General features: G+C 40.9%; 1 protein-coding gene across 1 annotated transcript; it reads right to left on the reverse strand.

Moving 5' to 3' along the window:
• Positions 1–4298: 4298 nt before the first annotated feature.
• ufl1 (UFM1-specific ligase 1) lies at positions 4299–12934 on the reverse strand. The gene is made up of 19 exons (XM_023415118.2): positions 12726–12934; positions 12350–12495; positions 12157–12185; positions 11917–12014; positions 10827–10941; positions 10612–10742; positions 9941–9999; positions 9695–9841; positions 8945–9120; positions 8681–8860; positions 8442–8568; positions 8143–8265; positions 7789–7909; positions 7530–7696; positions 6830–6960; positions 6554–6634; positions 6379–6464; positions 6099–6279; positions 4299–4767 (listed from the first exon to the last, which is right to left on the reverse strand). The coding sequence occupies exons 1-19, from the start codon at positions 12800–12802 to the stop codon at positions 4549–4551; spliced, it is 2394 nt and encodes a 797-aa protein (XP_023270886.1). The 5' UTR covers positions 12803–12934; the 3' UTR covers positions 4299–4548.
• Positions 12935–14313: the final 1379 nt, after the last annotated feature.

The following is a 14313-nucleotide window of genomic DNA, read 5'->3' on the forward strand; positions in this document are numbered from 1 at the left end:
ACGTCTTAGTATAGTAAAGCATAAAAACGTCAAGAAAACATCATAGTATACTAAGGCATAAAAATGTCAAAAAACGTCAAAGTACAGTAAGGCATAAAAACGTCAAAAAATTTCATAGTATAGTAAGGCATAAAAAAATCACAGTATAGTAAGGCATAAAAACGTCATAGTATAGTATGACATAAAAACCTCAAAAAAACATCATAGTATAGTAAGGCATAAAAACATCATAGTATAATAAGGCATAAAACATCATAGTGAAGTAACGCATAAAAATGTCAAAAAAACATCATAGTATAGTAAGGCATAAAAACGTCATAGTATAGTAAGGCATAAAAACGTCATAAAAATGTCATAAAATAGTAAGGCATAAAAATGTCAAAAAACGTCATAGTATAGAGGGCATAAAACGTCATAGTATAGTTAGGCATAAAACATCATAGTATAGTAAGGCATAAAAACATCATAGTATAGTAAGGCATAAAAACGTCATAAAAATGTCATAAAATAGTAAGGCATAAAAACGTCATAAAAATGTCATAAAATAGTAAGGCATAAAAATGTCAAAAAACGTCATAGTATAGTAAGGCATAAAAATGTTAAAAAACGTCATAGTGTAGTATGGGATAAAAAGTCACAGTATATATCTATTTAATGTTTCCCTAAACATAATAACTTTGAAAACGGAATAAAATGCTACCAATATTTTTGGCATACTAACATTATATGTTGATCACATCCAGAACAGGAAGATTTATGCAAATTATGAAAAATGTTGATTCTGTTTCTGGCATAAGTGACTGTGAATACATGACATTTAAATTAAACTGAGTGGGTAACTGATGCTGGCACAGCACACTGCAACACTGAGAATCTGAAATTTACAGCCCTGTTTATTTTTTTCCTTCATCTCACATTCAGTTGAACCACTTTAAACAGGCCGTGATGCTTCACAAAAAGGAGCAGTTATTTGTATTTCACACTTGTAGAGTTGTCAAATTGATGTTGTTAGGGAACAAGCGCTCTGATTTCTGGGTAACCTTGAGCGTAGCTTCTGAGAATCCTAAATCCTCTGTGCAAGTTTGTGTCCTCGCTTCCTGAAATGTAAATGCCTCAGAATATATTTTTGAGTTTAGAGAGGTACAAGGCATCTTCTTGCTGCCAATAGTGACCGTCATGCTATAGTCAAATTCTCTCGCAAGGGCAGAACTAAAAGATCAAGAAAACGTTAGATTGCTCCACTTGAACAATGGTCTATTAGTTCCTGAATCAATATAAGCAATGTGATTGCTCAGGTTAATGCAGGACTTTAGAAATGCTTTTATACATAATGTTGTTGCTATGCACCGCCAAGGGAGCCGGAGCCACCCTGTGTCTCTTTAATCATTAGTACATGGTGTACAAAGGTGAATTTACAAGGGGCTTTTAGGGGTTTTACATAAACAACATCAGTCATTGGCTGGATAAACATGGATTATATCGACTGTATAAACCACTTCCATGGGTCTGTATTATTTAATTGGGAGAGTGTGTATCATTAATGGTGGATTCTCACTGGGGTCAAATGTGATTAATGTATTCTAACATGTTTTCATTAAGAACAAACATAAAGTACAGTTTTGAGTGACAGGTACTTTATGTTTATATGACAAGCAGAGGCAGTATAACTGCAACGATTAGTCAATTAATTGATTAGCTGATTAGTGGATCAACAGAACAATTCAGAGTTTTTTGACTGATTATTCATTTTGATTTTTTTTTTTTTTTTTTTTTCTTTTAAGTGAATCTGGTTCCAGCTATTGAAAGGTGAAGATTTGATGCTTTTCTGTATTTTCTGTCACTGTAAACTGAAATATCTTTAGGATGTGGATTGTTGGTTGGAAAAAAAAGACGTGAAGAAGTTATGTCTGATTCTGAGAAACTGTGATGGAAATTTTTCACTATTTTCTGATTTTTAATACGGTAGACCAAACAATTAATTAACCAATTCAGGAAATAATAATAATAATAATAGCAGCTACAGTTGATGCTGTGAATCACAGTAATGAAGACACACTCTGAAAAAAGTCATTTCTTTCAGTGTTATTATTTATTGTTTATTATTATAACATATATGACATTTTACTTACATAAAGTAATTACATTTTATTTACAAGACAGATGATGATTTTGGTATTCCCTTAAAACCATCATCAGGAGCAGGTAGTGGTGTCAGGAAACAAGAACACCACCGGGTCACAGGCCTAAACTCTCAGTTGTCACTTTATTAGGAACACCTTGCTAAGATTTGTGGTGCAGTCGAACTGCATTGCTTTATGTTGAGTGCCCCCCCCCCCATTCAAATCAATAACTGACACATCTCTCTGTGTAATGCAGTATAGTTCAAGCTGCAACCTTCATGAAGGAGGATTGACTGCAGGACTGTTTGTGTCAGATTCTATTAATATCAGCTACAGTAAGGGTTCCTAATAAACTGCCAACTGGATCTATGTAAGATTAAACATCAGTGCGTGTCAGTACAAACTTGATCCTTGTCCAATTCATCCAAGTTCCCCTTGTAGAGCCAGTGCAAGCAAACACTAATGCCTATTTTGGAATACCACTATTGTCATTTATTGATATTATCTGAAGTGTTTTTTTTAAATCTAAATATCAGCTTAAGTGAGAACTATAATACTTTATCACCACTGAATGCATTATATGTGTTATTTTGGAGACAAAAAAGCGAGGTGTGTGTTATCCATGAGTCTATATTGAGGGGATTAGTGTGGTTAATTTTGCATCAGTATTTTCTATAGGTATGAATCATATTCAGAGAGTAGGAGGCTTCAATCTCTCATTTTAGAATGAAATTCCTCTTTTGACATCTCTCACTTGCCAAACCTGGAGGCCTCGGCGGAAAACAGAAAGCAAAAAAGAAAATCTGGCCTCCGTGAGGAGATGCCTGTTTCCATGGCGATGTGGAGCATGTGCTTGTGTGTATGATGACCTCACGCGTGCACATCCTCCTCAGCCAGCCTCTCTCTCCTCTCCCAGGATGCAGACAGTGTGTCTGCCTCCACACGGCACATGCTGCAGTCACATGTCACAGGATGTGCTCCCTGAAGGAGAACTTTGTGTTCAAAACGTGAGAAAAGTCAGCAGCTCAAATTTTATATTTAGTGAGGGTATTGATCGTCCTGACGACCAATACCTCAGGAGTCCTTTGGTCTTTAAACGGGGCTCCTGCTCCTGGTTGTAGGAGTCCATTTTTAGAAGCTTTGCTGCAGAAAAATGAGATCTGAAAATCTCTTAAGGGAACAAACTGTACCGCAATGTATCGTTGACTTGGAAAACAGTAGTGTTGATCCATAAGAAGATATATTTATGGTTTTAAACTCCAAAAACCATCCCCATGTAGTTTTACTTCCTCCATCAGGTCTACCTTTATACTATATGGGACCTTTAATACACCAGGAAGGAGGTAGAAAGCCTGGTCAACGAAAGGCAATAGTCCCTTTTCCAAATTGTGTATATTAAGTTCACTCTGAAAGCTGAAATGAAAAGTTGAATCTATCATATATTGTTCAATTCAGTACATCCAAGACTTTTGCTGCAATAGCCTTACACCACTTATTGTACTAAGAGCCCAGACCTCAACACTATCCAACAGCTTTGGGATGAACTGGAATCGGAAATGTCGGCAAATCCTCCAGCACGGCTACAAGGTCCGGAAGAAAGTCTGAATCCACCAGAGTCGGAGATTGAGAAAGATTGAGTAGAGGCTGTTATATGAGTGTAATGTCAGGGTGTCCACGTAGTGTATGTATCTTTAATGTTGTTACTATTATTGTGGCAGAATCTAAATTTGGAGTTGATATGTAGACAAATGTCAGGCAGAGCATCCCTCTCTGGTCTCCTCACACTGGATCAGCATTAGTCAGGGGGCTGCCGTGATATTTTAGTTGGCTGCTGTCGCCCCCCAGTGTTACAACAGAGAAACTGCACATAGAAGTTCAAGGCAAACTTTCAGTCAAACCTTCAAGTGTTACAGTGCATGAAGCTCTGTGAGTTTCAGCAGGGAGACGAACAGTGACCACAAACTGTGACCACGGTTCCCAAATCATGGCACAATCCCAACATCAAATACATATTAGCTTCTCCTTGAGAAGTAGAAATGATCAAATTCATTCACTTCTTTTCCAAGCCTTCGATAAAACAAACTCAAGGTCCTGTTGGTCACTTATCTGCAGAAGCTGCTACAGAGACATGAGTCGACACTGTCAGACAACAGGCAATAAATAACGCGAGGAACCACATGCGGGAAAGAAATTAGTTTTAATGCATTAAATCAGAGCCTCATTGAGGATGTTCATGTTATCTGGGTTTACAGTGAGACATCCCACAAAGGAATTTACTTTTATAATTTAGAATTATGTTTACATGGATAAATCACAAAAATACAGTATTAACAGCTGATGTAGCAGTCTTTAAAGTATTTATCCAAACATGAAAAGAAGGTTCATCATAGATGAGTTCCCATTTTCACTTCTCTAATCTTCGAAATGTTCAGTCCTCATTGACAGATGTCTTCTTCTGAGACAGCACCAGCTCCTTCACCTGAGGAGTCAGGGCCATCAGCTGTGAGCGGACGCTCCTGGCCTCCTCGTCCTGCTCCTCCGCCTTGTCTGCCTCGCCCTCAGCCTCCTCCTGCTTCCTGCTCTGACTCTGGCTCACCAGCTGCTTCACCACCAGGCTCTGGTAGGCAGACAGCTGCTGCTGCTGCTCCTGCAACAACACACATGGACGCAGGCAAACATTTCAGCAGTTTAACTCGCCAAACAAACGCTCTGTTACACCGACACTGCAGCAGATGGAGATTACCGACAGCTGCTGTGTCTGAAAACTGCATGTAAACAATCAGAAAATGACGTGGTGACGCTGACGCATTTAGACCACACTGAAGCACAAATAAACGTGTCTGTTATCCAGCGGTTCTCAAACTGGGGGGTCCGCCCTCCTGAGGGGATGACCAGAGGAAAAATATGGAGGGAAAATAAGCTGAACGATTATGATGATGATTCATGTGGGGAAAACAAACAAAGCTTTGCTGATGCTGATCGTTCCGACCTTCATTACATGAAAATTAAACACGGATCCTTTTTTATCAGTTGCTTCCCGTCACTGTTAAAAACCGTCGGATGGAGGGTGAGAACTTTTCTCGGCTTCTGAAGGGGGGCCAGAAAAAATAGAAACCACTGTTATTATGACTGATGTTACAATTAAACATCAGCCGAAGCCAACATGAAGCTTCATCTGTTCTTTTTCTCCCTCATGTTTCCATGCTGAGCTGCAGCAGAGGGATATGTCCTGGTCAGTGGATGTAAGTTTGTTGGTGGGAAAAACCTCAGGTAGTCAATCGACGTCTGACGTCCAGGCTAAAGATTTGGCCCCATATGAGCTCCAGCTGAACTTGGACCAATAACCCAGACCACAAGTATTTGGGGACAGTTGTTGTTCTTCAGGCTCTCAGCTTCAGCACATTCAATTTTAAATAAAAACAATGTAAAATAAAAAATATCATCAAAGTGCCAGGTGTCAGCTTTAATTTGAAAATTGAGGATTTTGGTGGGTGTTTATACGTTTGTTTGTCTGTGGACAGATTATTTTTGTCAGCACTTTCATGCATCACAACTACTGCAAGATACAGTCCTGAAACTTTACAGGTGTGTAGCTGAGATCAAAATGAAGCACGAGTTTGAAAGTGGGTGTGGAGCGACAGCGCTGGAAGTAGCGGGGTGGGAAGTAAGGGAAGGGGCCACTGGACCTTCACTTCACATCCCTGAGGCGACTCAGCATCAACATCAACATCACATAGTTTTTTAAAGAAACAAGACATATCAATTATGTTATTATAGATTATATGTAGATTATATAGAGATTATCTTATTATTGTAACATTGCGTTTGTCTGTTATTTAAAAATAAATGTCTTTTAAGTGCACTGATTATTTTCATAATGTTAATTTTGAATGTGCAACATTAAATCCAGCATCCTACAACATCATAGTGATATTACAGGTTAAACACAGAGTCTTAGTCAGTGAGTGTCAGACGTACTGTTGGTATTTTGCCTGTGAGCGTGCCGATGATCTGAGGCACGCAGCGGCCCGGGGCGTGCAGCATGCAGTGGGTGCTGGCCTGGAACAGCAGCACGCTGGTCAGGTGGAGAACCAGAGCCGGGTCCTCCGTGTCCTTGAGCTGCTCAGCGAGAGCCTGACGGTGCAGGAACAGGGCCTGCCTGCGCACAACACAACACACAAACACTCACAACTCCGTCGCTGCAAACTGAAAGTCAAAAAAGTCAAAAACCATAACGACGAATAAAAGTTCCCTCTACCTCTCCTTCTTCTTGTCTCCTTTCTTCAGCATGAACCCACACACCTCAGCGCAGGTCTCTATGTTGGTCAGAAAGTCTTCAATGGTCTGTGATGAACACAAGGTGAAGAAGTTACTCTCTATCCCTCGCACTAACGCCGCCGTCTGATGATGCAACCCACAGGAAACACACTCACTTTGCCGTTGAGGCAGTTGTGCAGCTTCATGAGCGGCCCTCTGGTCTCCTCTGAGAGTTTCCCCAAAATCTTCACTCTGACCTGAGGCAACACATCAGAGACATTCACGTTTCCAAACTAACGAGTCCCGCGGTGCATTTCAAACAATGACACACAGTCTTAATTAACTCTAACTCCATCTGAGGCTGATCTCAGGCGCTTTGGGTGATTATCTCTCCCTTCGTTTCTAAACACAGAGGACGTGGGAAAAAGGAAGCACCAGGAGCGTCGCCTGACCTCGTTGGTGATGGAGCTGGCGTTCTCCACAGACATCATCAGGTCCGCAGCCAGGAAGTTCACCAGGATGTTAGTGACGTCGGTGCACAAAGTCTTCAGGATGTGCTTGGCAATGTGGACCTGGGTTTCATCTGCGTGAACACAATATGTCTTGTTAGGTTAACAATCTGTGTGGCGCTCCGGTGGCTGACCTTTTGGCTTAACCGCTACCACAGTGACCCGGGTTTGAGTCCAGCTCGTGGCTCTTTGCTGCACGTCATCCCCTCTCTCTCGCTCCGTCTTTCTCTGTCTCTTTCCCCAACTTTCCTGTCTCTCTCTGTGTCTCTCTCTCACTGGCAGACTGACAGTCGAGACAGACAGGAAATGCAGGGAGAGAGGAAGGGAATGGCAACGCAACAAACACTTAATTTGGGTGCGAAAACAATCCACCTGTTGGAACCTTGCCCAGCCTATCCCAAGATTCATTGCGTGCCGGTAATGAAAATAATATGGCAGCAACCAACGCGGACAGAGAGCCTGAGGATTACACTAAATTTAAGTATTGGGTTTCATTTACTAATGGGACAAATGTTAAAACCAAAGGCCTCAAAGCAGCAGGATCCTTCGCAGACCAGACTCTATCATTTCGATTCTGACTTCACTCTCTACTTTGTTCTCTTTACATTCTTTACGTTAAAAAGGTGCTGATGGTGGGATTTACCAGAGAAGAACTTGGTGCCTTTCTCAAAGAGTCGGATGTTGTTGTAGAGGTTGGTGATCTCCTCCTGCAGATCCTTCATGCTCTTCTTCCTGTTGGCCCCCGACGGAGAGCTGCTGGAGGACATGAACACCGTCCGCAGCACCTCCTGGTAGGCTTTGGTCAGAGGCCTGCAGAGACATTCAGAGAGTGGACTTACTGTTCTCAGTTTTCACGTCTAACGGAGGAGAAAACGAGCTTCAGACAGAAACCTGCGTGTTACCTGACTAAATGCTCTGCCAGCTCAGAGAGGATTTCTTCGGGGCAGTCACTCACTCTCTCCTCCAAAACAGCTACGATCTCCTCCTGGGCCATGAAGGGGGCTTCAGTCTGTTTGCTACGATCTTGGCAAAGGTGATATACAAGCTAATTAGTCTCACAGGGATACTGCATTTAACTTTGTCTTCCATGATAACAGAAAAAAAAAAAAGCTTAACAACCCAGGGGAGAGATTTCTGGCCAAGCAGCCATTACGCTCTTGTTACAGTAAAACGCCTCAGTGAACAGGCTTAATGTGCACATAGAGACATCATGTCCCCGTGAAGGTAAAACAAGCTTTGTGGGCCCCTCGGCGTACTTTGCTGTGAAGGTCCGGTTTCCTCGTCGCTGTCCTCGTCTCTCCGGCCTTTCTTCTTGGTTTTACGAATCCGGATCTCTCTGGCGTTTCCTCCTCCACCCGCCTTCACGCTCCCGCTGCCCTCTGAGAGAGAGAGAGAGAGAGAGAGAGAGAGAGAGAGAGAGAGAGAGAGAGAGAGAGAGAGAGACTCGATATGTAATCCCAGATTAATGTCATGCAGGTTCTGTCTCTTCAGGATGAGAGAGAGAGAGTGTGTGTGTGTGTGTGTGTGTGTGTGTGTGTACGGCGTTTTAACTAACCTGTGGCTTTCTTCCTGCGCTCAGCTTCTCTCTTTTCCTTTTTGGAAAGTGCCGAGCTCTCCGTCAGCATGGACGCTTGCTTCAGATCGTCCTCAGTTATCAGAAACACTGGATTGTTCTTCACTTCCTAAGAAAAAAAAACATCACAGAAAAGCTTAGATGCTGTGTTTTTTCAATTATGTACGTTCAAAGATTTTATTTATTTATTTTTTTTATGGAAATGTGCGACAGCTGAAGACCTTCTGAGCTTTCTGCTGCATGGCCTCATCGAATAACGACAGGCAGTTGCTGATGAATTTCTCACTGACGACGACCGTGCCTCCCAGCACTCTGGCAGACGACTGGACGTCAGTGTTCCTCATGGCCTGGTTGATCAACATCCCGACGTCCTCCATCGACAGGCAGCTGGGCAGAATCGGCTACGAATCCGAACGAGAAAGTAGGTGAGAAACTGAAATAATCATTAAAGTAAAAACAGTTAACTCCAGTGCTGCGCTGAGCACCTGTATGTCGGTCCACGTGGCGGACTTGACGGCTTCCTCCACAGAAGCCTCCACCTGGTCGACCAGAGCCTGACCCACACAGGCCGCTCTCAGGAACAGCAGCTTGTTGGACTTGAAGCGTTTTTTGATGTAGCTGGAAGGGTCGGGGATCCCCAGTCGGACCAACGCATCGAACTCTGCAGGAGGAAGACGGCGTCAATCACACACACACACACACCACTGCAGACACTTGTGCTGCTACTGTGAAGCCTGGTTTACATGTGATGCAAGGGGTTAACAGGACTCACGCCACAGATACTCGTAGCGAAAGGCTGTGATTTATAGTTGAGTGTGTGATCTCGCTAGGTGAAAGAAACACTGCGATGTGTGTATTACACTCATCTGATACCTCAGGAGTAAAATAACAGCAATGTGAGATGCAGCTGTCCCAGGACGTGTGCAATATGCATGTATGGTTGTGTGGCACTAAATGTCTTCTGTATTGCTTTATGTCTCTGTATTGTATATTGTGATTATTGTTTGTTTCCCCAAAGACACATTAAAGTCCATTTTATTCAAAGGAAAATAAATCAGAGCTTTAAATACGCTCCTGGAGAAACCTCCTCCTGCTCTCCGCTGACATTATTTTCTGTTTGTTATTGTATTGTTTGTTATTTAAATTGTATCTGTTCATGAATTGTTTTTATTATCTTTTTTTTATGAACATTAATATAATAATATAAAATAATAATATAATAAAATAAAACCTACCTAAATATCCGTTCTGCTGGAGGAAAGAGTCCACCCAGGTGTTCTGTGTTTTGGAGTAGATATCGGGGATGTACACAGCTTTGTCCTGTCGCCCTCCGACCACGCTTCCTTTCAGCCGTCCGGTATTCACCAACTCCTCCAGCACAGCTGGCGACGACAAAACCAAATCTGATTATAAAAAAACCACACTGTGGAACAGCCAGTCAAATGAAACAACGATCAAACATCAGGGAAGTCTCTCCTCACAGTACAGGAGATGTTCTTGAAATCCAAACGCTCCAATCATGCTGCTGACGGGTGTCGGTCTGCAGAGCAAAAATAAACAAACAAAACAAAAACAGGATCTTATTTAATATAAAACACAAAACTAAACAATTAGGAAAGACAGTGGATCTCGTGCACAAACATATTTATATGTTCAGATGCACAAACCTGCTGCAAATCACTTGTTTCAACTTGATGGATACGACTTACTCACGAGTAACTGCACATTTGAAAGATTCGGTCATGAACAGAATTGACATCCCAACATTTTTATTTAAGGCGGCTTCACTTTCATCCTGTGTTTTTATTTCAAACTGTTCCATGTCTGTCTTAGACCATGAGATAGCGTTTTCCGTTGCATATTATTATACAGCACTTTGGTCAACTCTGGTTGTTTTAAATGTGCTTTATAAATAAACTTAATTAATTAAATTAATTCAGATTAAGACATTTTGAGCGTTCTTCCCTCGTGAACAAAGGCAGACTCTCTGTATGGAGCTCGTATGACGGGCTTCGACCACTTGTTAACTTTGTTTATATTAAAAATTGGCGACTGAGACAAGTTGACTTATATCACTTAAACATTCCACTAATTTGTTTATATGTGGTTCTTGAATGAGTGCAGTTGTATGAAATATAATGACAACATTTACCTTGTGATGGCGCTGAAAAGCCCTCGTATTCTGGCTTTGTGTCGAGCAACGAAAGCTGGGGTGAATATGACTCCCCTGTTGTACTGGTCCATCTCTCCTTGGATAAGCTTCCCGAGACGCTTCGACAGCTCCTGAGTTACATTAGAAAGCACATGTCAGATATAGAAAATGTTAATAAACACATGCAGGTAAGGACTGGCTGCAGTGTGTCTCACCTCAGTTAAGAAATCTCCTGGGAGGTCGTAGCTCTTGCACAGTTCTGCAATACTGATCAGACCAGCCTCCTGCAGTTTGTCATTCACCTCCTCAGCTAAACGGTCCAGGTACGTGCTGCAGACAACACAAGGTATTCCCACCTCAGTTTATATTCAGCTGGACAGTTTCCTAGCAAAGGGCTAACCCTTTCAGACAAGACGTTTCCCTCCTCATTAGAAGTTTTGAGTGTCTTTCTGCTCTTCTATCATGCAGGAAATAAGGCTGCAATTATTTCTTTCTACGTCAGCTCGTGTCTTCAGTCGACTGTCGTGCTTGTCCATGACAGTGGACGTCTTTGTAAAATGTCAAAAAATTGACTTTTCATCCTCTTGGAAGACAGCATAAGAGTTCTGTTCAATTTAAGTTGATTTATGGTTCTGATATTCTCCAAGCAGTCTATGATGAAACCCACAGAGAACATGTATTGATCATGTTGTCATGTCAAACATCTCAGCCGACACATAATGTAACACACACGTGGGCTCAGAGGTTCATCTGGAGGCATCTCCGGTGTAGTATGTTAATAGCTGATGACAATTACTGATCACCTCTTCAGCTGTATACAGATGAATTACTTAAATATTAACTTTAAAATATATTGGCGCCTCAACTATGAACTACAATGACTATTTGTTGTTATAAAATATGTATATTTTCTGACTGAAATTACTGCATTAAAGTCTCAAACCATGAGTTTATTATGTTTATGCCTTTTCATGTCACAAGAGATCTGACAGCCACTAAGCTGGACATTAAATTTTCCTAATGAATTCAGTTTATTGTGTGAGGTGAGGTTTGCATGTGTATAAACTAAATATGAATATCTAAAGGGTGAAACAACTTCGGTGCATCTACACATCTGTGTATCTGTGCATTTTAAGTCTTTGGTTAACTTTATTCTTTAATAGATACTTCTAGTGATTTTTTGTTAATTAATTGAACAAACAGACCTTATGTCTCTTAATAGCAAGATCATTATCAGTGTCATTACACAGATTATATTGGGGCAGCCCGAACCCAACATTTGCATGGTAAAAGTGTCATACTCACTCATCAATAAGTTGTCCCAGTACAAGTTGAACCCCCTTATCAGACTTCGCAATGTCACCTGCTCTATTTTCAACATGGACCCAGTCCACATTGATAATCTGTAAAAAAGAGGATCATAACAACATTTATAAAAAGGTGTTTAATTGATAATGGACTATTGATAACATGAAGTCTGGGTCACAGTTTGCTATTGACATATGGTGCGGGACAAAGCAGTGTTTTAAACTTGATAATACACACCTGCTGGAGGTCCACGATGTTGATTCGCCCTGTGAAATAAAATGACAAGATTGATTCACTGCTTCATTGCTGTCCATCCTCCAGGTGACACGATTCATCATCGTTCATGGTGAGTATGACCCAGACTGACAACAGTGACTAGTTATTAAAACAGCAGGTATATTTGCAGGTCGTGTTTGACTGTGACACTGACCTCCATGGACGTAGAGTTCATCTCGGATCTCCCTGCTGATCTGTGCCGGGGTGATATACTCCTTCCCATCGAGTGTGTGCACCACATCCAGCTTCTTCTCCTGAACCAGTTTTGCAATGATTTCAATACAGTTCCTCTCCGACAGCCTGTGGAGAGGTTCACAGTTTTAAGTTTCATGTGGGGATGTTGACCTGCCAGTTACAGACATATGTTGTGTTTTTTTTTTTTTTTTCTTGTTGTCATTAACCACAGCTGTTGACAGAAAGGAGACAATTCACAACTGAAGGAGTAGGTGTTACTTTTAAAAGAACTGTTTAATGTTAGCCAACATTAGCTTCGCTGCTAGCAGCTGCATGTAGCGTCGGGTTGCACCCACCGTTGCACTGTGTCAGCAAACTGTGCTCTCTGGAAGTCCGCGGCAAGCCGACGAATTTCCTCCCAGTCAGCTGCCATTATCAAAAGTTTAGTAAAAACAAGTCAGCTGTCAACGCTTTCGATAACTATTCACTGTGGAGAAGTGTTAGCTAGCGCTAGCTGACTGGCAAGACCGCAGCTCTCTACTTAGCCACACGTCAACATACAGTGACGTAGGACGGTGAGTCACAAGTATCAAATCTCCTCCTCCCACCGTTTTCGCGCACTGACTTAATCAGACCGGAAACTGAACTATCTATAAATAAAGAAATACATATATCAGTGAGGACAAAGGACTGCACACTGAAGAATAAGAGAATAAATAGTAGGTAGGGGCAATTAATAAAACCTAGCCTATAAGTGTGATGAAAGATTTTTTTTTAAACCTGACTGAAGAAGGCAGGAAGTGTAAGTGTTGAACCAATCAGAGCTAAGAACCAAAATAAATAAATAAATACATATGAAAAAAATGTTTAGCTATGATTCTTAAATTGATATTATTATTTTGCAGCTGGAAATGTTTCCCATACAGAAATGTAATATATGACATAGCCTATATGTCCCTATATCAAGAGTGATATCACCTATAAGGGGAAATATTATTATCACATATTACATCCTCTGGATAGAATTTATAACATATATGAAATACCCATAGTAAAATTTGTACATGTACATATATTGAAATTAAATATATTTTCTTATAAATCTCCTAGTAATTTTAAACGTGTCTATTTTCCCATGCCTGGAAAGTGATCTCAGACTTTAGGATGGATATATGTTTACGTAACATATGTCTACAATATAAGCATACATACATAAACATACATATTTGTACTGGCTCGACATTTATGTCAATATATTAACATGTTTCATTTCTTATAGTGTATATATGTATTTCATACATGAAAATCAATATATCTACATATATTTCGTTTGTTATTGGTAAATTGTCATAAACTGTCCATCCTGCTGTTGCTCTTTAGTGAAACACGATATCAAAGGTAAATGGAACAAACACAAGCTGCAGTGCAAATCTGTAAACTCTAGGGAGCAGTAGACTACAAGACATTAAATTCCTTCCAGGGATGTTAACAGATGGTGCCGTGTTGTATGAAGCACTCCATCATGCCAGCAGAGTCCTGGTAGGAGTGAAATACTGTAATTATATGTCATATGCATATTCACTGCAGGCCTATATGTAATTAATTGCAAGTTAATTTTTAAAAAAGCACAATCTCAATGAGAAAACTGTCTCTCTGTGTCGGGCGACTATGTCTCACAGCCATGTATGCTCTCTTAGCCGGCTGTGATGAAGAACTTCTTGAAATAACCTCTCCGTAACCAGCTTCCATATCAGTATACAGTGACGCTATAGCCTGGTCTGCCAGTTTGATGAAATACACACTTTGCTCTGAGAGTAAAGAAGAAACTAATCAGTAGCCTCGAGCTAAGTTTTAGAATCAGGAGAAAAGTTCTAAGTAAATTTGTTCAAACTTTAGGATATATTATATGATTCTCCTTCCATATAATATCTGCCTTCAAGCTCT

This window comes from Seriola lalandi, unplaced genomic scaffold, assembly GCF_002814215.2.
Source record: "Seriola lalandi dorsalis isolate HSWRI2012SDOR001 ecotype SW California unplaced genomic scaffold, Sedor1 jcf7180002054544, whole genome shotgun sequence".
NCBI classification, from domain to species: Eukaryota; Metazoa; Chordata; class Actinopteri; order Carangiformes; family Carangidae; genus Seriola; species Seriola lalandi.